The sequence below is a fragment of the Aulonocara stuartgranti genome, assembly GCF_965226115.1.
Source record: "Aulonocara stuartgranti genome assembly, chromosome: 1".
Lineage (NCBI taxonomy): Eukaryota > Metazoa > Chordata > Actinopteri > Cichliformes > Cichlidae > Aulonocara > Aulonocara stuartgranti.
The window spans coordinates 995,181-1,019,912 of NC_138939.1; the positions used below are offsets into that span (position 1 = coordinate 995,181).

The 24,732-nt window shown below is 48.3% G+C and overlaps 1 protein-coding gene across 15 annotated transcripts in view; it reads right to left on the reverse strand.

Moving 5' to 3' along the window:
• znf536 (zinc finger protein 536) overlaps positions 1 to 24,732 on the reverse strand; it is a 212,214-nt gene that overhangs the window by 39,031 nt on the left and 148,451 nt on the right. For all 15 annotated transcript variants that reach the window (XM_082544108.1, XM_082544120.1, XM_082544107.1 and 12 more), the window contains 2 exons: positions 10,678 to 10,836; positions 1,454 to 3,202 (listed from right to left, as the gene is read on the reverse strand). In XM_082544108.1, coding sequence (XP_082400234.1) covers positions 1,454 to 3,202; positions 10,678 to 10,836 — 1,908 coding nt within the window. The remainder of the gene's footprint in view (positions 1 to 1,453; positions 3,203 to 10,677; positions 10,837 to 24,732) is intronic.

Below are 24,732 nucleotides of genomic sequence, written 5' to 3' on the forward strand. Positions count from 1 at the left end.
AAACTATCGCAGCGCATCCTGAAACAGTGGCCTTTGAACTCGGTCAGCATGAACTTTTCACGTGGTCACATTAGCCGAAGCACAGCTCTGTAGCTTCCCCAGCCCTCCGAACGTCTCTGCACTTTAGCTCTCCGTCCAGCTCTACGTGCATGTTTCAGTCAGAGCATCTTTAGCCGGGACGGGAGGCGAAGAATCACCTGGAGTAATGTCACACTCGGGACAACAATTCACTCGCTCACATTCACCACAACATGTCTCCATGTTACTCATGTTCCCTATAGTCTTTCACTCTTCTCTATGCTATCTTCGGTGCCATCCCAGAGATCTGCCGGGAAGTCGGACACACAATAACTTGTTTTTTTTTAATTACAATGAATGGCCGTCTCAGACGAGGACATATAAGAAAGGCCTTTGTTCCTCAGAGAAAGCCTTATCTATAAAGGTCGAGCATTCCTCGCTGCAGAGGGGCCAGCCCACATTTTGGACTAAACAATATGTAGGGCAATCTCTCACAAAGCCATTTCTCTTTTTAATGAAACATATACACTTGCATCGAGATATTCAGAGCCGTGTCCTGCCACAGATAACACCAGCAGCTGTTATTTTATTTATGTTTTATATTATTTTCTCTCTGCGTTTGATTGAAAAATGTTCCGTTCCTTTGTTCTCCAAACAAAGAAAAATATTCCTGATTGTTATTAATATTACGAGGGTCACACCGAGTCAAACCGACAGCAGCGGAGCAAAGTCATCCATCTCCGTCGTGTCTATAAGCCGGTTTTTTAAAGCTCAACACCAACACTGGCTTTTATTTTCTTCCTATAGAGACACTCAGAAGTACCAACCAGCCCTAAACAGAAGAGGAGCATTGTAAAAAAAGGAGAGAGAGTGAGAGAAAAAGACTTCCTTCTTCAGTCTCAAGGAGCGGCTATAACCTTAGCAGAATCATGAAAGTTGACAGTTCATTTTTCACAGGGTCATAGATCGACGAGTCTTATAAAGTAATGGGCTTTTGGGAGCCGGCTTTATGAGAGCTAAGATAGTTAAGAGACATGTGGAGGAGATGGCACGGGGAGCTGAGGTCCTGCTCTGACTCATCCAGGGTTATTCCCCCCATGCTGGGGAGCGAGAGGGAGGCGCTGCACTCCCAGTAATATAAACGTGTAATAAAGATTAATCTGTTGCTAGTCGCCGGCATGATAGCTTCTAAACTTGCTTGAAATAAGGCTGAAATCACTTCAGAGCCAATCTCGAGACATTTAGTGAGTGCCTGAGATTCCTTTGTGGGTGTCAGGCAAAAACGTATACGTGTTAGTCTGCTGTGTTTGGTGTTGGTGCGCACGCACTGGTGGGAAAATTGGATTTGTGCTCATATTTGTCTTTTTTGGGGTCGCTTTCTGCTCGTGTGGCTGTCTTTTAATATTCTGAACCAGGAGGGGTTAAACACACTCACCAGGTGCGTCCGACCTCTTCATGCCCCCCGGGGGCGCCCCGCCCGCTCCACCGCCCAGGCCATTGAACGCAGGGAGGCTGTCGTTGCTGTAGGCTCTCAGGACAGACAGCATGTTCATCTGCTGCTCCAGGTGGGTCTGCTGCTCCGCCTTCAACAGTCCTGGTGGACCTCCGGGGGTTAGGAGGCCCAAGCCCTGCTGCCACTGTTTCTCCAGCGGCAGAGTCTGGTTCTGGGGCGGAGGAACCAGAGAAAGTGGAGTCATGGCAGAGGACGGTGTCGCCATGGCCGCTCCGCTCCTCAGGGGCAGAGAGGAATCATCTTGGAGCTGTTTGGGACTTCCTTCTTCCTCTCTGTCCACGTCCATCTGCCCATCCTCGTCTCTTTCCTCCTCTTCTTCAGCCACTCCTCCCTCCTCCTCGTCTTCGTCAGAGTGGTTTTGCTGCCGTCTCTTGGGTGTGGTCGATGGGGTCTCGTTGGTGCTGCGCACGCCGGTTTTTCCAGCCTCGTCTTCAGATCCAACTTGGTCATCTTCAGCATCTCCACAGGAGCCCCTGTCGCCCATCTGGTCAGGGCCGGCTGAAGAGGCCCCTCCGAAGACCTGGCTGGGCAGGTCCAGACCGTGGTCTGCTTGGGCTATGTACCCCTGAATGCCCTGACTGACTCTTGGGGATCCATCATACAAGCCGCCAAACCTTCTGTAGAATTCACTCTGGAAGGGGTTATATGGCTGCTCCATGTGGTTATTCCAGCCTCCCTGGCCTTTTTCTCCATCTCTGTCTCCATCTCTCTCCGGGGCCACGCCCGAGGCCTTGGTGTTGGAGGAGTGAAGGGTGGAGGTGGTCGGAGAACCCTCTCGGTGAGCGTCCTTGCCTGCGTCGGCATGCTGCAGAGGGGCTTTGCCCAGGTGGTTGGCCTGGAGGTGCAGAGCCATGAGCTCCAATGAGGAAGTGGAGAAGGAGCAGAAGAGGCATCCGTGCCACGCCACGTTATCGTGAATGGTGACGGAGGTGCCAGGGAGTGATCCGGATGCAGACTCGGGTCGGACAGACACAGACAGATCGAGCGGTTCGTACTGGGACCCGGGTTTGCCCGGCTCCGAGTTTTGTTTGGGTTCAGGCTTCTCCTCTCTGTCCTGCTCCCCGGAGGCGGCCCTCTTGGCTTTGGGCTCGCCGTTGTCATGGTAGCGCTGGGCCTGGAGCTGGGCTGGACTCTGGCTGTCCTTCACATCCTTCTTCATGGAGCTGAGGACAAAGTTGTCCATGAAAGCCTGGAGAGAACCCTGAAAGTGGACTCCGTTTCCCATCATGCTTTGGTAAGCCCGGCTTAGGTCAGAGAAGCTGGCGGCGGCGCCGTCCGCGGAGACTATGGTGGAAGGTCCATCGGCAGTCTTCGTGTTCTCAGCTGAAGAGGCGGAGTCAAAGCGGCGGTCCCCACAGTCACGATCCCGGTTGTGAGAGGACACGATGGGAGCCGATGCCCACTGATGCGGCAGCAGCGGCCCTGCTCTGAAGTCCAGGTTGGGGGGCATGCTTTTGAAAACATTACGGAGGACGTCCGGTCGGGCAAAGATGCCTCCGCCCGTCTTCCCATGATCCTCTTTGTGGTCAGAAGAAGGGGTGTGGCCAGAGGAGGAGCCTGACGTGGTGGAGCCGTTCTGACGTTCGCGGTGGTGGCGCTCCAGGTGGTACTTGAGACTGGCAGACTGGGTGCCGGCGTAGTCACAATGAGGGCAGCGGTAGGGTTTCTCTCCTGAGAGGGCGGGAAAGAAAGAGAGCGAGAGAAACAGTAAAACAGTGAATAATTAACCTGCTTATTACATCGACTGGATATCAAAATCTATTTATTGGAGCAGGGAATGTGGGCCCGAGGGTCATGTAACCTCCCTGAACAAAGAAAATTAGGTCACATGAAGTGACAAAAAAGACATGCATTTCATTAACTACGATAAAGAAGAGGAAGTATTTAATTCCTGAAAAAGGAGATTTTAAAAAGTAGCACAGAATGAAACACAAAGTGATAATGAAGACGATTGTGCATTCAACCAACACTTGCATGTCTTTTCTCTTCCAGTCGTCGGCTCGGCTCCACTTGATGTGTGTGTATTGGGACGGGGGTGGGGTGTGGGGGGTGTGGAGTATGCATCTGAATATGGGTCGATCCAGCTCCGCCAAGTGAGCCATCACTCATATCAACACCATAAAAACATTTCACCATATGGTGCTTTCAGTCCACTACAAGACATAATATTTTCAGCTGACAACAGAAGTGTCTCGATGCGATGTGCGCGGGCCTGCGGCCGGGCTCGCGGCGAGTTCCCGTGCGCGCACGTGCAGCGGGGTCATCGTGCCTCCGTTCTGGCCCGCGCCGTTGCCGATGACGGCGCTGCTTCTCGGACGTCGTCCTTTTTTTTGCACTTTGTCAGGAGGAGCATACAGCAGGCGTGGCTCAGCGCGCGGCCCCCCGCCACACAATACGGATGCCGCAAAAAACACGAAGCCGGCGACATATGTGAAGCACACGCTGGATGTGGTGAAGCCTCGCGATGAAGAACAATATGATTCAGTACAGATCAAAGCGATTTACACTACAGCAAAAGGGGGGTGAATCTGCTGTGTAACATTTACATATGTTTATTTATGCTGCGCATCCATATTCATGAATATTCCTGATAATGCTATAACACCAACACTATTCTGCCAGAAGTGGATCTTCCATTGGAAAGATGTTGAAATAGAACACATCCTGCGAGCAATTATAATAGGCTTGGAGTCGGAGCCAGATTTGGATTCATTAAACAATGAACAGAGAGGCAAAAACGCTAAGCTCGATTTTCCCCCCTTTTCAATATACACATATAAAAGTTCCCACAGTGGTATTTGTGCACGCACGGCTGGAAAAGAAATAAAAAATGTTTTGCATGCACGTTCTCTATACAGTATATGCCAATAAAATGTTTAGATTATACACATGGAAACCATTTTATAAAGGAAAAGAAGGCATTGTTACGCAAGGCTGGTTTGAATGATTTAAGTCGGGCTGTGTAGTAAATCATGGATATAATTAGCAAATGGCATACTGCTCAAGTAATTTATCATTATTTAGAGGGCACCATTCCAGAAAAAGACTCTGCGATCTGCAGACCTACTGCAGAGTTCTCAAATAAAGGGCCACAAACAGCAACTCAATAGAATATTGATACAGCAGAGAAAAGAATAGGAGGCTATACAAAAGAAAATTGAAGGTGGAAATACTAAAGAGAGCAGAGAGGAGGGAAAAGAGAGCATGCAGAGCTGCAGATAACCCTGACTACAGGCAGAAAGACAGCGATTTGATATCTTTTCTCTTACAGCAGAGTGTCTGTGAAGCATAGAGTATATTTAAAATAAACCATACGAGATGAGCTTTTAACCCAATAAGTGCTTCTCCTGTGAGCTGCCGAACAGAGGCTCGGCGCTGATTTAATAAGGAAACGTCCCTGATGCAAATGATCATTCTCGATTCCTCTAACTGGACAAAATGATATTCTAGGAGCCAAATTAGACAGAAATTAGACTGATCTGATTTTTTTCTCCCTTTCCTTATAAGAGGTTGTTAATGTTCACGTGGGGGGGAAATAAAGATGAATGTGCATATCTAAGATGAGAATGAAAAGCAGAGGCAGTTGCGTGTTTGACACCGTCCTCTGATGTTTATGGACGAAGGCAAACTGAAATGAATGCCGATGCCCTGCGAGAGCGCTCGCTTTGTGCCCGTTTTTCCATTAAAGCTGAGCATTTTTAAATATCTGGAGCAAGTGAGACAGACGACATGTCTGCGTGTGTGTGTGTCTGTTTGCCATTTGGAATGTGTGAGAACACATGTTTATGCATGCATGTCAGCCTGAGCCTCTGTGTGTGTCTGTGTGTGTGTGTCTTAGAGGGCCATTTGGACTGGCTAAGACATCTGCTCCATCATACGTCAGGGGCCTGGTGTGACATCTGGGGAATATACTGTATCCTGCCTTGCAACATTACACACAATTTACTGCTAAAGGTCATTATGTACCCGTTAATCCACTTTTAATTGATATCAGCGCAAACAGCACAACCTCCCAGCCACATGACAGATCGCTGCCGCCACAAAACCAGGAAATTGCAGGAGTTAAAAATAGAACGGTAAACTTTTCGCTGCTGTCTGTCTGCTCTTTGTTGAGCCGCTGTGGACACGCTGACCTTGACGGAGGTGAACGATAAGAAGCAGACCCTTCACTCGACACAACCTCTGCGCTTATAAATCCTCCTCCTCTTCCTGAGGTCCTCCACAGCGTGTTTGCACTTCATGTTGCTGCACGGATTTCATCTGGCTTCGTGTGAATTATGACAGCACCATAGAAACAAGTAAAGATAAATACCCCAGCCCTGTACAGAGGGGCAATTAAAATGGTTTAATAGATATGACATACTGGAAGATGAATTTCCATTTGGCTTCGAGGATGGAAATAAATGTAAAAACCAGCGGTTGAGATGTTTGAGGGACTGAAAAACACACGGAGCTGTTTTAAATATATCTGATGGTTATACAGCGGGTCAGATATGAAGTGGCAGCACAGACCGTCACTTTAGTAACTCCAGAAATCCCAGAGAGAGCACAAACAGCATCACTGGGTAAAAAAACAGAAACTGAACTGGTAATTTTTTTGCCAGTATATTCTCTGTTTTTAGACCAAAGTTCCCGTAAAGATGGAAGATTATTCAATGTGTGGTTAAAAAATACAGCAAAATAAGAATTTTTCACAGGAAATTACGTTTTTTTTTAAAAAATGGTATATTTTACAATATTTTTACTGATTTTTTTTTGTGTCAACCAGACACATAATTCAAAAAAGATGAAATTACTGAAACTGTGTAATTACAAAACAAACCGCAGTTTTCGTCAAATCTGAGGAGCACAAAGTACATTCGTGGTAAACATTGATAAGGTTTAGTCGGCTAACACGATCAGAATAATAAAAAAAGATTTAAACTTGAAAACTATTCACACATACGTGCTTTAAAAAGGATCCGGCTGTTTTCCATAAACTGCAGCTTTGTTGTTGTTTGCTTTTTCAAATATTTCTTAATGCAGTGCGTTAACTGTGGAGCTAAACACTGAGGTTTACCACATCAGTGCAGTCCACACCTCTGAAAACACACGTGGTTAAAAACAAATATCTGTGCTGTTTTCCATAAACACAGAAAACATTTTAGAAATCTGAACAAAAATACTGCAGGTCTTGTTACCAAAGAAATAATTTTATATTTCTAACATCTCGACAGTTTACCTGAACCGTATTAGATTAATTAGAAAGAAGATTCATATGTGACACAAATAGTGGCTAAGCCTCAAAGGAAGCTGTTTTGTGTTTATATTTAAACATTATCATAGCTCTCATTTTTCATAAACCACTGATGGAATATGATGCAACAGAACCAGTTTGAACTGGGTTAAAGACCTCCCTCCGACTTTCAAATGTGAACGTTTTTTTCTTTTAACTTTTATTCATGTGAGAGCATACTGTGTTGGAAAATGATCGTTACTCTGGCTGCGGTAATCAGGGTTAAAGTTAGTCTTGTCAGGGTAATCAGGCTAACGGTTACAGTGGCCAGTGGTATTCAGAGTTATAGTGTACCTGATACATGAGGGTGTCGGGGCTATAGTAGTTTACATGGTGGTATCAGGTTTAGTTAGTTAGTGGGCACGGTGGTAATCAGGGTTGTAGTTAGTGTACATAACCCTGATACATGGGGGTAATCAGGGTTGTAGTTAGGGTGGAACGCGAGAACCAGTGTTGACTGGAAATGGCTGGAGCTTCCAAAGCTCACACTGGCCAGTGCTCAGGTGTTTGCACCACCCATGTCACATCACAAGGTTGGGTTACTGGGAAAACAGTCCTTCCTGTGTGCTCGTTGCTAACAGTTGTTCGGCAGCTGCGTGTACGGATTTAAACCCTTAGAAAATGAACTCTTATTGGATGACGTAGTTATTTAATTAATGATTTCACTCTTCTTTTATTTGATTTTTATTTATATCTCATGTAATTTTATTTTACAGTTCCAATGTACAGCACTTTGTGTCAGCTGTGGTTGTTTTAAAGTGCTTTATAAATAAAGTTGATGATGATGATGATGACGAACAGGAAATACAGTTTTATAAATGCTTATTCTGTGATGAAAGGTGCAGACCCAAACATCACGATGTTACCAGAGAAAGGGTAAAGAGGCTCACTGGGATAGGATACGACCTCAAACAGACGACATGGTCAGTATTACAGAAATGTTTCACACGTTGGGCTAAATTCTAAAATTTGCGGCAGGAAATTCCAAAACTGTCCCACTCCTCTTTAATTCCCCCTTCAAGAAGAGCCGTTGCTGTGAAGTTCCTGCTCGACAGAGGCAGGAAATGCAGCGACAAAAGAAAATGTATGAGAGATAGAAGGAAGAGGAAGACGAGGGCTCAGGGGAACGAGAGGAATGGAGACGGAGATCACAGGTCCCTCCTGATTCATCCTGATTACAAGGTTAGGTTAAGGTTAAGTGACACAGGCGAGTCCTGTCTCTCCTCCTCCTCCTCCCTCTGCTCATTTATAGGTGAGCCGGGACTCTTATTGGTTATGTGGCCCTGCCTGAAGTTATGTGTGGCTATTGTCAAGAGCGAGGACCTTTTTATTTTTTACACACAGCTGCTTACTGCTAAATAGTGCCTTGTCCAGAAGGGGACAATCTGGGCCTCTAATTGCTGTCACTGAAGCCTAGATTCATTATGTGACTTTCCCATTAAAATGTGAGCATTAATTTGTATAATGAAATATCACCCTCTGCAGTGTGTTCATTAGCTCTGGCCCCACACTGTAGTGCCACAGCCGCACAATGTTAGCTACCTAGAAAACTGTGGTTAATTTTGCTAATGGATATTTTCCCACTCACTGTTCAAGAGGAAATTAATACTGTAACATTAGCTCTTTAACTTTTGGAGAAATTTAAATTCACTTCATTCCTTTCAAGCTGGTGTTAGTCGCTCATTAATCTCTGCGTTGCGTCGCATAATGCTGCCTCGACCAGGCTCGGTAAGCAACTCCATTGTGTCACTCACATTACATTAGACGGAGGAGAGCTCGCCTGTCAGCTGTGAATCTGCCCGCATTGTCACCAGAGCGCAGAGAGGATCTTTAGCCGCTGTAAAAGTCATCTCGTGGATGTAATCAGGATGTCACAGCGGAGCTGGTACGATTAGGTTATAGGAGTGATTTAAAGGCCACATGTTGGGGATGCATCTAGCTCTTTTTCTCCCCGCGTTGCGTCTAAGCTCGACGGGCACGCGTCCAAGGATACATTCCACCCAAAAAAGACAACATCCCCGCTAACCCTTCTCACATTTGTCCCCAGGTGGAGGCTCCAAGCGAGGCCTTTAATTTTACTGTCTGTTTGAGATACGAAAGGACGAAAATAAAACGTACTGTGGATTCAGTCAGACCGGCCGAGGGCTCCGCTTCCTCTGCGATAAAATACGGGCCTCACGGGGATCATTACTACTCTACTCAAAGCAGACATAACTCAGGTCTCTCAGCAGCAGGTAACACAGAAGCAGCAGCAAGTGGAGGGGAGGTTGGCCTCGAGGTGACCTGGTTGTGTTTAGAGACCTTAAAGCGTCGCAGTCCGACCACCCGTAAAAAGTCAGTAAAGGCATGGAAGTCGTGATATTTTCAGAGCTACTGCAGTCTGACAGTAAAAGCATTCGATCAGATATCTGCTCAGTTCACGCAGTAAGTCAGAGGACTGTATAAGAGTCTGATGCATCGTCAGGTCTGAAAAGTGAGTCTGAAGCTTGCATTCTCTCTGCTGTCCAGCAGGGGGCGACTCCCATGAAGTCTGATTGGATAGAAGCCTGTGAGAAAAAGCACATCCTGTGTCCTCAGTGAACTCGCCGGTTTCAGGTCTGACCCAATAAAGCAGGACGCTCGTGTTTGGTCCGTCACGCAGGATGCAGGGGAGGATGGCGTGTGACTGACGTGGAGTTATTACCGTGTTCTGGGGACCCAAGTGAGCTTAAGGGTTAATGCTGTAATGCTGAATTAGCAGAACAACATGGCATAAAGCAGCTTTGTTCCAGCAGCATCAGTCACAGGAACAACTCGCAGTTTTTCATAGGAGGTCTTTATTACTACGATCGATCTCGCTCTTCTTTATGTGGGATTATGCTTGCGTGGATAGCCAAAGTGGTCCAGAGAGGACTCTCGTTTGGAAGACCTCGGGTGAATAATAACGCTGAGCTGTCCACAGTGTTTGGAAGCTGAGGAGCTGAGAGGCAGGAAACACCTGAGAAACTTTAGCCAGGTGTCCTTGTGGTAAGGTGTCCTCTGCACAGTCTGAATGTGACTTTAACCTGGATAGTCAGTGGGGCGTTCGTACCTCGCAGAGGGTTAGCGCCCTGGCTCCTGTCCACGGTCCACATCATTACTCTGACCGAAAACAACCGGGGGGACGGCGCCGCTCCGAGGGTTAGCACACCCGCCCGAAACATAAAGCTAAATCTATTCGACACACGGTCTCACGAACATCCCTGCGAACGGTGGACAGGCCGGCTTTGTTTTGCCTCGAAAGTTATTGAGAGTTAGAGAGTGTGAAATTGCCCTCTGAGTGATGTCATTGGAGGACACTGAACCCTTGTTGTGTTAATTAGAGCTCAATGAAATGATGAGCAGGAAAAAAAGTGGAATAACAATGGCCTTAAGCCTAAATGAGGGACACTGAGAGGAAGTGCACGCTCGCCAGCAGTTTCCTTAATTTGGATTTATGTGAGTCTGAAGGAAACGTGCTCAAATCCAGCAGCTGATAACACGGAGCCTCTGGGATTAGATCCCACGGACAGAGACAGATTAGGACCGAGGCAGGCCTGCTAGACCTGACACTGCTGAACTGGGATGACTGGGTTTGTGACGGCCTGTACTCTGTTCCTTTCTTTCTTTGTCTTCTTCCCGCATCGATGTTCAAACTGATAGATTATCGATGGATCTGCGTCCTCTCCATCACAGAGGGAGACTGACTCCAGCGAGCCGATATTCAGAAACCAATATGTCAGCCTGAGCCCAGAAGAAATGTCAGAACAAGCGCTGAAGTAAATTTTGCATGAAGTCCAATAAATGTTTCATAGCTGCAGAGACGCAGAGCAGGCGGGGGGTGTGCGGGTGGGTGGAGGGTGGAGGCACTGACCTGTGTGTATCCGCAGGTGGACCTTCAGGTGATGGGAGGTGCGGAAGGACTTGCCGCAGTAAGGGCAGTCCTTGGAGGACGAGCCCAGGGAGCGCTCTCGATGCTGGGGCAGAGGCGGCTGGATGCTCCCCGCTGTCTTCACCAAGTCCTCGCCAACATCTGGAGCACACACACACACACACACACGAGGAGGGGAAGACAAATGGAAGGCGTGTTGAGTGCCAGCCCTGCACACATCACATCATAACACAACACATTCTTCCTCTTTGTCCCTCGTTTCCTGCGCTCGGTGTGCGAACGCCACACAAAGTCAAACGCATCAAACGAGTTCACGGACCGCGCTGTTTTCCTCCTGACAGAACGCTGACAGTTCATAAGCTTTCTTCAGAAACACCCCCCCATAACCTGTTTTTCTTTTTTTATCCTGGCTGCTGTCGTCGCTCGCGTTAAGCTAATGCTGGAGTGCAGTGAGAATTAACAATGCAAACTGAGACAGAAGAAAAGAGGGAGAGGGCCGCGTTTGGCTTCGTCAGCATCGCAGGATATCCTCGCATCTCTTGCTGCGACCCGATTTTGACAGGTAGCTGTCAGAGATATGATAGGGTGATAACAGTTTTGACCCCGCCCTCCGCCACTTCCTCCGCACGCCAAAAAAACGATGATGCACAGTTTAGTGCAACAGCAGTCTGTTATCAACGCGATCACCCCCCGAACGCAAATCTAAAGATGAGTGACGACAACCTGGGAATGTGTTGACAGCAGCATAATCTGAGGTGAGGGTGTCGGCGTCACGCTGCACACGCCGGCCTCGCCGCGCTGATTTGCCGTGTTTAAAGGCCGGGAGAAGAAACGCATCAGAGAAAAATATACAACAGATACTTGATAAATATCTGGAAGCTGTAAAATTAAAAATATCCTTTCTGGTTCTGCACAATTTGGTGGACGTCGCCGTGCGGGAGGTTCAACGCGAGATCTCACAGCAAAACGCCCAAATTCATTTCCTGCTTTTGTTCTGGAGCTTTTTTTATGTTTTCTTTAATTACGGGACGGCTGCAGGACTCATTCATCTGATCTCTGCGGGCTTCCATCACACTTTAGAACTTAAATATGCTCAGTATTTAAATACACACTCAAACAATCAGCAGCATTACATTCGTTCAAATTTCTTCTTTAAAACATCTCATGAATCCCTGCACGTGCTCAAAATAAGGACACTGGCCTAAATTCATTTATTGTGTTTCACAATAATAAAAATGAAAGAAATAAAAAACTAAAATGAGAAAAATATCTCCACTCATTAACAAATATAGTGCAGTTCATTTAATTTTTATATAGTTTATGTGCAAAACAGCATTTGATGTTTTCTTTGTGCTCTCATGGTGACGGCAAAGCTCTGACTAACAGTCAAAGAGCTTCCTGCGGTGCCTCAGAGAGGGATCTGACTCTGGCCTCACGAACAACCACGCAGGTGGAACTTCATCCACACACACGCCCTCAGGCTCTGACGATCTTCAGCAGGACACACAGTGAATTAACCTGAAACTGAGACAGCTGTGAACCGTTGGGACGTCTGTTGCGCTCGCACCAGCAGATCTGGTCTCTGTAACAGCCCGGAAAGACGTCCGCGGACGTCCTCCGGCAGCTTTGCCTCATGAATCCGCTCGTCAAAGCTCGAACCCGACGTTTCACAGGACGCGGCGGATCATGCCGGGTCCGGTGGCGCCTTTGTGTACGGGCAGGCTAACATGGCCTAGACCAACGCTGAACTGTTCGCCATTCAGCAGAAAGTAAGTGTTATTTATTTTCTGTGCCGCACACGATTGGGCGTGTGTGCGGGGGAAGGCGGGGGGGCAGAAAGAAAGAGGAAGAATCAAACCCACGGAGGCACCCACGGGAGCACAATGAGGAGCAGTCGCTAACAGGAGCCTAATCTTTTCTTTTCTGCGGCTCCCCCCTCCTCCTCCTCCTCTGTCGGGGAGTCAAATAAGGTTTACAGAATGGAAAGACCCAAGTCAGCAAGTCCTCTTCCACACTGACACTAAACACACGAGTCCATCCAGCCTCGCCGCTATCAGGCTGAAGCCTATTTATCACAGCAGGAAGTGAAAGGCGACCTAAATGTAAGTCTGTGAGGGACAATACGCCGTCATCGCCGCTCTGCACGGCGGGACGGTTTCATTCAGCGTACAGTAAGAGGAGAGGGGGGCAGGGCGAGGGCCGAGAGGCAGATGTTTAACTTCTGCAGCACCGACGAGTCCAATCGAATCTGTGGAGAACTAAAAGAACATCTGCAGGAAATTTACAGCATTGAGCGGAATTATTTCAGGCACCACTTTGTTTGTTTCGTGGAAATCATTTCATTTCCACACAGAAAACCTCCCCGAAAAGTCGACATCTACTCAAATACAACAGAGGATGACTATAAATATATGTTTTTGTATTTTATTTAATGCTCCCTGCTGAGTCAGCTTTCACACACACAGGATTTAATGCTTCCTGCGCTCACACGTGAGAGGAATGAGGCGCCACGATCGTTCAGACTTTCAGATGGAGATGGAAAATAATCGTTCTGTTCAGTTTGAGCTTTTACTTTTCACGTCCTGAATTCCAACGCACGACAAGACGGTTTATAAAAGCCTCACATGTCAGAGTTTCGATTGGTTAGACGTGCACGTTTCGGGGACGTGTTCACGAATCGCACCAACCGCCGCCTCCGGGCGCTCGCACGTGTGTGTAATCTTTCACCGATTTATGGACTCCTGGATTCGAAGGCTCGGATGTGTTTCAGCAAAATTTCAGCTCAGAGTGGAAAAACATGAAAGCGACGCCTCGTCCTGCTCCGCTGAACCCGCCCGACCTCAGGAAAAAAAAAAAAGTGAAGCGCTGGAGAAAAAGTCGCCGTCTGCACGACCGTGCTTTAGCTTCATCTTCGCTTTCGTTTGCTGCTCTTATTTTTATGTACAAAAATGTGCACATGTTAAAGTTGCAACGCCTCTTTTTATATGTAAGATTTATCAGACTGGCACATATGTTAAAAAATAATTTCTCAGTCATAATTAAAGCACCACATGAAAAAAGCCAGACAGCTTATTTTAGCGTAACAGCAGCGCGATAAGGAGCCGTCACAGCTTTAGGCTTCAGGGTTCAAACCTCAGATTTCAGTTTCCAACAACAACCAAAAGTGTTTTTGGTATATGAAGTTTGCACAGCGCTCCTTATATGACAGACACGTGTATCATGTATATGTTCAGACTTATAACACGTGGGAGCAGAAGCCCCGAGGTGACTCGATCTGAGAGGGAACGACCCAACAGGGAAGCAGCTTTATGATGTCACAGCAGCCCGGCGGCAGCTGCTGAAGCCAAACCCTCCTGTTCCTGCGCCTGACGCAGCAGAGCTGCAGTAGGTGTGACATCAGCCTGACGAGCTGGCCTCTGGCCTGCACACGTCCACTTTTCTCCCTTTAATGGAGGAAAAATCTTCAGTTTGTCCACATGGACACAGACACTTCAGCGCCCTGAGGCAAAAAACAATCCCCGCCCCCCCGCTCGAGTTATCAAGGCTTCTTTTACGGAGGGGGAGGGGAGGGGGCCGGGGTTTGTCTTCTGTCTGTTGAGCTGGGACGTGAAATCTGTTCCTATGGTTTCGTGATTTCAGGTGGAATTATAATTTTCTCCATCAGCTGCACCCTCCCTGTTACGTGTGCCGTCCTGGAAAGAGGAAATAATTATATAAACCCCCCCCAGCACTCGGTCTGCACCATACTGTAGCCGTACTCATAAACATATTTTGAGTGGTCTACTGTACAGATCCCTTTTTGGCAAAGACTCCCGGCATCGTGTAGCAGACACTGGCCCACCTGCCCACCCCAGATGGGGCTAAAATTAAAAAATCCAAAACACAGATTAGAAGCAGGAAAAACACCAGACCCCACACACACACACACACACACACACACACGCTCAGCGCACACACTCAGCGCACACACACACACACACTCAGCGCACACACACACACACTCAGCGCACACACACACACACTCAGCGCACGCACACACACACTCAGCGCACACACACACACACACACACACACACACACTCAGCGCACACACTCAGCGCACACACACACACACACACTCAGCGCACACACTCAGCGCACACACACACACACACACTCAGCGCACACACACACACACACACACACACACTCAGCGCACACACACACACACTCAGCGCACACACACACACACTCAGCGCACACACACACACACACACACTCAGCGCACACACTCACACACACACACTCAGCGCACACACTCAGCGCACACACACACACACACACTCAGCGCACACACACACACACACACTCAGCGCACACACACACACACACACACACACACTCAGCGCACACACACACTCAGCGCACACACACACACACACACACACACACTCAGCGCACACACACACACACACACTCAGCGCACACACTCACACACACACTCAGCGCACACACACACACACACACACACTCACACACACTCACACACACACACTCAGCGCACACACACTCAGCGCACACACACACACACACACACACACACACTCAGCGCACACACACACACACACACTCAGCGCACACACTCACACACACACTCAGCGCACACACACACACACACACACACTCACACACACTCACACACACACACTCAGCGCACACACACTCAGCGCACACACACACACACACACACACACACACTCAGCGCACACACACACACACACACACACACACACACACTCAGCACACACACTCAGCGCACACACACACACACACACACACTCACACACACTCACACACACACACTCAGCGCACACACACACACACTCAGCGCACACACACACTCACACACACTCAGCGCACACACACACTCACACACACACACTCAGCGCACACACACACTCAGCGCACACACACACACACACTCAGCGCACACACACACACACACTCAGCGCACACACACACACACACTCAGCGCACACACAGACGTGTCCTTGTGTGTCAGGGTTAATAGTGCTCCTGTAAGAGGAAGACACACTACTGAGAGGATGAGAGTGTGCTCTCCTGGCATATAACAGCCCTTCAATAATAAATGGGCTTCACACATTCACACACAGAGCGCACACAGAGGTGCGTTGGGCCGTAGAGGCGTGTGACGTGCGCACACGTGACGAGCGTCCGGCCCGCGCGTCTTTAATCAGTCGGCTGATCCGCAGGTTTAATGCGGCTGTTCCAATTACTGTAAAAGTCAGCCGGCTCCATATAACCACAAATATTGACACTTTATTGCACAACACATTTATGACATTTTGAAGGTCACGCCATATATTAGGCATCGCCGCAGCAGAGGGGGGGCTCAGACCGCCTGTTGACACCCCGCCGTAACTGTCCTGAGTATTGATTTTTTTCTTTTCATGCAAAGATTTTCTGTTGGAGACGCGACATTAATGCGACGGTCACAGGTGAGCCTGTGAACTACAATCACAAAAACTACATTTCCCTACAGTTGGTTGCTTCTGTGCGGATGTTGTGACATTGTGACACAAAGTCAGGCATTTGTGTTAACAAATGTCTGCGTGTTAACATTTTTAAATAAACTGCACAGAAAAAAATGATTGTTTTTCAGGTTTTTCTACCCAACCTGAAAGTTTTACCGACACTTCTCCTTCTCACAGATTTGAGCTCAAATCTCAGCTTCCTGTTTGGTCTGAACACACAAAGCTCGCTGAGATGTTTCTTTCAGCAGCAGGAGAGCTTCGTTTCTGCTTTGGACGCTTTGTTGATCTCGGTGTCCGAGAGGAAGGTTGGCTACAGACTCGTGATTGGCAGGTCGTTAGCCAATGAGAGATGGGTTTCGCAGTCTGATCTGCCCCACGTTGTCGTATTTGGTTTCAGATGACGCTCACAGAGGTGCTGCCGGCTGGTGGTGGGAGGCTGCGTGGCAGCTTGTTTCTGATAGGTTCCTGGTGTCGCGCATCCTGTGGCTCGGCTGGCCGGTTTTCTGAGACCGACCGGTGAGGTTGGTGACTCTAAACGACCCAAGATGGCGTAAGAAGGACGAACACCATCGTGCCGTCACTGCGAGCTAAACCACAGTCACAGTTTTATTTGTTCATGTCGGCGAGTGTCCTACGGGGCAGCGGACCCTCCGCTGGCTGCGCTGCTCGGTGAGAACGGCGCCGAATGTCGAAGCATCGCTTGTGTCAGAGGCTCGTGCTGAGCTTGATTTCAGCCAAAATGATCATAATTCATGTGAAAATCTGTTTTTATTCTTATTCATTAAACATTCGACGCGCCGCTTCTTCTTCTGCGGTTTGCATGCGTGAGCCCTCCCCTGCCTCCACCCCAGGAAGAAACATGACAAACGCAGCGCTGCGACTGTGCTCCTACAAGAATATCACAGAGGGGGAAAAAGGAGAAATACATGTATAATTCAGCTGTATCTGATCTGAGACCAGCTCCTCTCCCCTCTGCCTTTACTGGTGTCACGGCGGCGTAATGGAACATGCCAGAACAAAGGCTCCGAGATCAGATTGGAGCAGAGTTGAGCAGGCCATCTGGGAGGCAGGCTGAGTATCAGTCACTCTGCCTGCTGTCGGCTGCACTCACACTCACGCACACACACTTCCCCTCTGACTCACAGTGTGTGTGTGTGTGTGTGTGTGTGTGTGTGTGTGTGTGTGTGTGTGTGTGTGTGTGTGCAAGAGACACCTCACTCCCTTCTGACCGCACGTCACCACCGAAGCATCGCCACCGAGGGGGATACGCCACCGAGGAGGCAGCACAGCAACTGACTGACAAAGATACAAACTGATGTGTGTGCGTGCCCCTGGGACAGTGGCCACACCCAGCTCCCATTAATGGAAAAAAAATCATCAACAACATGAAAATAAAAGCAGAGGCCGTGTGCGATGCCAGGGGTGCAGGTTGGAGGATGGCGGCGGGCGTGGGGGGGTGCTGGCAGTTCCTTAATGGCGCTCTTTCAATCACACTTTGCACTCTAAACGCTCTGTGGTTTTGATTAGTATGATATCACTTTCAGGAAATAAAACTGGGGGGGGGGGGGGGGGGGGGGGAGAAAAAAAGCACATCAGTCATAAAAACACAAGATGTTTTGCTTTTTGCTCGGCCATTATTCTAATGTGTCACGTGACTCCCGTCGAAGCCCGGCGGCCTCTCCCTGCAGCCAAATAACTGATTGAGGGGAGGACCAGTGTGTGTGTGTGTGTGTGTGTGTGTGTGTGTGTGTGTGTGTGTGTGCTGGGGGTGGCGGAAACAGTTTGAAAAGGGGAAAGATATTAAGAGAGATTGGGTGAGACGGGGAGAGAGAGTAAACGTGATGACATCATTTGAAAGGCATTAGGCTTTTAAAAATGCGCCCGGGGGGACTTGATTTCCTTACAGCAGAGCAACACAACACCATCCGGCCTGATGCTCGCTCGCTCTCTCACACCCCTCCCCTTCATTCTTCTTCTTCTCCTCTTTTTTTTGATTTGGACCACTGCCATCTTTGTGAGCGTCTGGTTCATGCGAGTTAATCAATTTGAGGTTTAGTTACACTGCTGATGCTAGCACTCCAGCCACAGCTAGAACGTAATCTGAACTCGCAGAATTTATTAACCAAACACCAATTATCATTAAACACCACTGCATTATGCCCCTCCTTTTACCACCTGACAACCACTACTAAATGAAATTTTAGATTAAAGTTATTCGGCCCGTGATTTATGAGCACCGAGAGGAGCGCCTCTCTCTCTTAATGCGCACGTCGTGTTTTTCCTGCTGCCGCGGGAATACACCCGGGATCAGAGACGTCTCCGAGGTATTACAGCAACCGGGTCCGGGAGAGGACCGGGAGAGGAGGAAGGCCGGGAAAGAGCGAACGCCGTCCTCACCTCTTGCTCTGACCTCGCTCGGCCGCCAAGGAGGAAGGAGGCAGAGAAGGAAGTTTGTTGAGGTTTTAGGTTTTCACACACACACACACACACACACACACACACACACACACACACACACACACACACACACACACACACGTGTTTGTGAGATTCAAACAGCAGCAGAGTGTGTTACATATAAGGCGGTGGGGTAAACAGGGGCACCAGATGTTCTTTGATGTTAATAATGGCATTTATTATTAATATTAATTAGACCGCATTCAGCAATACATTTGGGCCATTTCCAAGTCAATTAAGCAAAATGGCATTCGGGAGATGTTGAAACGACATTTTAAGGCAGGTGTTCGGCGCTCCCCTAATAAAACATTTTTGCAGCTCCTGAAAAACAGCCCATTTTATTCGCTTTCTCTTTGTTTACTCGTCCTCGCCGCGAATGAACTGTATCTCCAAAAACACATATTGACGATGCCTTTTTTTTTACATTCGAGCACATTATCGAATTAAAGTACGCAGGAGGCGGTAATTCTGATAATGCGCACACGACATGTTGCGTCCGCAGAGACCCGCGGGGGTTAATCCACGTATGAAACCACCGCGGCGACCATCAGGACGGGGGCAGGAAGAACACTTTGAGGATTATTGAGCATGTTTTTTGAAATCTGCGAGGCCCGGTCCACATGGCTGCAGAAACCGGTTCACCGAATCAGAGTCTGGGGGGGCGGGGGGTCCTACATTATAGTGAAAATAATCCCGAGCTGCTATAAGGATAAAGAAGCTGCTTTGAGCTGAACGCCGACCTGCCACACCTCTCAGCCTGCGCGTGTGTGCGCGCACTCAGCCCTGCTTTTGGCAGCAGGCCCTGTTTTCTGTGTTTTTTTCAGAGCTGGTGGAGGCAGCAGCCTTACAATGGTACATTAACAATCTGTGCGTTCATTTATCAGTGTGTGCGATTTGGACTCTGCTTTCATGGCGCGCTGCACTTTTCATGGCTGAAAATTAATGAACAAGCCTCCCCTCGCAACAAACATGCACCTGTGCTGCAGAGATGCTAATCACAAACATTTATATTTATTAGTGAACACCCGCACTAAGACTGGAGTTGTGGAGGAGGAGGAGGAGGAAAAACGAGGAGAGGAGCGAGGACGGAGGAGAGATAGGTGGTAATGAAAGGCTGGCAGGGTGGAAGTGTGTTTGTCTGAAGCACTTCTGAATGATTTCTGATCTTCTGCTGCGACGGTGATTCCTCCAAAACTACTCAGACATGAAGGACGTGTATTCTAAAAAACCTGCAAGGAAGCAGGTGACTCCCGAGGGTGTTAAAAGGAGCCTTCTCCCCCCTGCTTTCTCTTTTTAACCCCCCCCAGCTGACAGAAGGTGGCTCTCTCCCTCAGTAAAGGCTATGCCTCTGCCCGGCTACGAGCAGAGGAACGGTGCCATAAGTTTCTCCCTGGCACTGGCCCACCTTTGTTTCCCCCCTACTCAAGTCTGTTTCAGGCTTCAAAGAGCATTGGAAAAAGACACACACACACACACACACACACACACACACACACACACACACACACACACACACAGAAATGTCTGAGGGAGCACTGATGTCTCACTAACTTTATCATTCTAGCAGGGTGATCATAGCCCCGTCGAGAGGCTGTGGATGATGCTTGAGGGTCTATGAGTGTGTGTTTGTGTGTGTGTGTGTGTGTGTGTGTGTGCTGTCCACCACTGTCTGCATGCATGCATGAGAGCACAGAAGGCAGATGGGGACAGAGGTAGGTGTCTTTTAGGACAAGAAGACAAAAGCAGTTACTAATGTGTGTTTGTAGACACACACACACACACTCCAACATGTGTGTGTGCGCGCGTTTGTGTGTGTAATGCTATAATAATCAGGGTGTATATTCATCATGCCCCCTCTCAGTCTGTGTTGGCAGGAAGTGGTGTGGTTACCATTAGTGAAGGATGACTAGGCTGCTGAGAAAGGAAAGGAATAAAGGAAAGGAAAAAGGGCAGAACGCACACGATGGTGAAAGAGCGATAAAAACAGAAATGAAAATAGCGGCAGAACAAAGCGGTTGAAATGGAAACAAGATGATTAGAAACAAGAGGGAAAACGGGAAGAAGAGGGGGAAGCTGGGAAGGCAGAGGAAGACAGGAAAGACCAGAAAACCAGAAGAGCGGCCACGGCGGGACATAAAAGCCGAGCAAAGACAAACGGAGAGCAAACGGAAAAAGAAAGCTGACGGTGCGAGCCCCTCTCCACCTCCCGCCACCTACGACAGCCACCCTGTTGCACGCGCTGTCTCTTTAACGCTGGATAAAGTAGAACTCCTCCCTAAGCCGCCATTGATTTCCTATTCATTCCCGAGCACGCTAAATCAACAGCGGGCACAATAGGCCAATCATCAAACTCAGTCGCAGCACTTCCATCCCACCCTCCATCCATCTGCCACTGGTCAGAGTCCATACTGTACACACACCGCAGCCATTAGTGGCGTTATTCTCCATCAATGAAAACGAATCAATTAGGCCTCATTAAGGATGCATATTAAGGTGGAGTAATTATCTGGTGAGGGATGTGCAGTGATCGATAGCTCGGGAGCATAAATGCGCACTTAAAGACATATATTACCACGAGGGACGAGCACTTTTAACAAGGTCTCTGTGGAAGAGCAGCAACGGCGGGTAAATCTGCTGCTCGCCGCGCACGCATGCGCCACGTGGACTAGAGCCCGGTCAGGCAGTAAATCCACAGACCAAGGACGCGTCCCTTTTTCCTCTTCTATGAACTTGTCGAGTGTCTCAGAAAATGAAATAAAAAGATTTACACACCTTGCCTTGTGTGCGTGTGTGTGTGTGTGTGTGTGTGTGTGTGTGTGTGTGCACGTGTGTGCGCGCGTGTGTGTGTGTGTGTGTGTGTGTGTGTGTGACACAATGACCACGGAGAGAGACACACTTTAAGAATAAATGAGACAAAGGCCCAGTTTTCAAATGCTACAGGCCTGCACCCACAGGCTGCCCGCATACAAAGCACACACACATTTGCATGCACACAGTAACATGCATACACACACGCAATCCCATGCATAACGCCTATTAAAGAGCACGCTCTGTCCCAGTCGCATAATTTTAATTTGTTATGAAGGTCATTGACAGCAAGTAATAATCACCATTGGGGATCTAACAATTTGCCATTTCGGAACATTGAGGCACTGATGACTCAACTATTAATAGACTGAAGCAGCCCTCGCCCCCCTGCGTGCACCCCCTGTCCTCTTAAACGACTCAAATCTACTCCAGTGCATTGTTTTTACACTCATACCACCTTAAAAACAGATCCACCACCTGCGAAAGGACGACTTTTCTGACAAACTCCAGCCCTCGCTCAGCCGATGAAGAGTTAACACCCCCCTTCCCTTTTTTAACAAAAGAGACACAATGACGAGTTTTATTATAGACCAACTCATTTATTCTCTGCTCTAGCATCACCCGAGCCATTCAGACATATGCGTCTGGCATTTGTCGCCAAACAAATAAGTCCAAGCTTAAGCTATTTTTATCAAGAGCGAGAGCGTTTGTTCTTTTTAAGTGATCGTCAGTGTTTGGGGCGAACAGAACGGGAGCTGGAATCCTTTATCTTTCAGAGGCTCAACAACTCAAGACTAATTACAAATTAATCTGGATCTGGATATCTGCAATGAGAGAAGTCGTGGTGTGCTAAGAGGAGCTAGCTGTTTTATATTTATAGAGGGGAGCTGAACGGGCAGAGAGGCAGACGCGGGCCGGAGACGGAGGCGGCCAAAACCCAAAAGACAGAGTAGCGCGTAATTGCCAGCTTTTCTATATCTGAGCAGGATTGCGGACATTAATAATTGATGGTTAGCTCGATAGGACAGAAGTTTGTGGCGGAGGAAGTTTGGCGTCTCCGTCTGTCGAGGTCCCTCCTCGCTGCACGGAAGGTCGAGGGGGTTAATCGCCAGACTCGACGGCGCTGCCCGAACATGGCGAGGTCGCATCGACACCCTCTGACGTGTGTTTAACGGCACCGTGTCGTTTGCATCTCTGTGTTCAAAGGAACATTTTGGATCCATGAAACTGTTTCATGCACTGAAGCGTTAGTGACACGGTGCAGCCCGGCATCACACGGGAAGGTTCAAAAATATATTTAATAGAGGCACATCTGCTCTGCATCTGTCGCTCGTCTTCAGCTGATTGTTCCTCACGCAGCGACAGCTCACAACAACGCTTCAATCAGAAAACCCTCTGTGAGCAGCGCCTGGTGACAGTGGGGAGGAAGAACTCCCCTTTATCAGGAAGACGAAAATAAAAATGAAAAATGTTTTTTAATAAAAAGCCACCATCATGTTTCAGGTTTTCAAGTTTTCCATTTGGACGGACGGTGCTGCCCGCAAAGAACTGAAATATGTAAAGGAGCGCGCCACCAACCCGGCGGCCATCTTGAGCCCGCCTGTGACGGTGCTGAACGTGTCTGACGTGCTGTTTGCGTTTGTTTTTGTGTGTGTTTTATATTAAAGTTTTATGTGATTAAAAACAGAGCCGAGATCAGGGCGGGGCAGCAGGCGGGTGTACAGCACCGCTGTTGGCTCCACCTCCCGCTCCATCCACTCGCCATTATTAGTCGAGAGGAAGAGATGAGCGATGTTTGCTCCAGCTCCATGTTACACACAGTAAAATTCAAATGTGTAATTTGTTTGTGGTTAATCCAAAAGCGTCTGTGCCTGCTCTTCAGTCACGACGATGTTTTTAATACTGAACTATAATTATTGCTGCCATCCATTAATTTCCAAACTGTTTTCCTAAGAAGCTGAATAAAATAGTCAGCCATTATTATTATTACTGCCAAATTACCGTTATTTACCTGAACAGGAAGACCGGTGTTTGAATGTTCTGATCCGTCCAGCGTCGGCTCCATCTCAGGTACAAAGATGTGATTTCAGTTTGTGTGCTGAATAATCCTAACCACAGAAATGTAAACACATTTCTGACAGATTCTAACATTTTTGTGAAGCGGTCTAATAAACCTGCTGAGCGCTGTATATTACTCCAGAGGGCATGAATCAAAATCACAGGTCTACAGCTGCAGCAGGAGTCTAAGCTGCATGTCAGTGATGTGCCCACATTCTGAAAGGCAAAAGAAACTCCTGTGATCCTCCACAGAAAAGCTGCAGCTGCTGAAATCTCTGAACTCATCTGGGACCGGTCTATGTGCTGGACGCACGTTCTGCAGCCACACTGGGAGAAATGACTTCCAGCCCTCGATCGCAGAATAACTGGAGGAATGTGTTGAACATCTGACTCGAGACGACGGTGGATGGTAGTTAACTTCCTGCTGGGGAAAGGGGCTTTGATTTGCTGCCTGGTAGCCAGGGTATGTCGCTCTCAATTACTCACTCTGTCTCTACGCTAGTGTACTCGGTACTCCCCCCGGCCCTACGGTAGGGACCTCTGGGCACCCTGACTGTCGTTTAACTGCTTGTGGCATGAGGCAGCTGAGGAAATGGGTCATTAAATCCAACGAACTACGGCCAGCCCCCCCAATGCCCCAGATCTGTTTTCAATCAGATAGCTTTCCTTCACAGGAGTGATGGAGAGAAGCCTCGCGCAGCGGCTCGAAGCAGACATTAGCGTCAGCGCAGCTCAACACTTCCCTCTCTATGCAACGGCATCCCCGCGGTATGCGACTCTGGAAAATCCTCACCTGGTCTTTAAGATGCACTCCCAGAGCTGAAATAAATCATGTCCACAGCAACATCTGTCAGTGACAGTGATAACTGCACTTACATAACACCTTTGCAAAAGGAGCAACAAATGCCCCCAATATACAAATATTTGACTTTGAGCTGGTTCAGACATGAATGCTGCGAGGACCATGAGGAACACCAGCCTGTTCTCATCCAAGGGCTCGTCACATGGTGCCACTGAGAGGTTGCGTCCTGTTTCACACACCTACAGTCTGAATAGAGAGCGCAGGGCGCTGTGCTTTCTCTACTCTGATTCGTTCAGTTTTGACTCGTGTTTTTACTTCTGCAGTCCGGAGCGTGAAAACTCAGCGTGCCAGTCTTGAAGCTGGAGCTTTCTTCTTTGG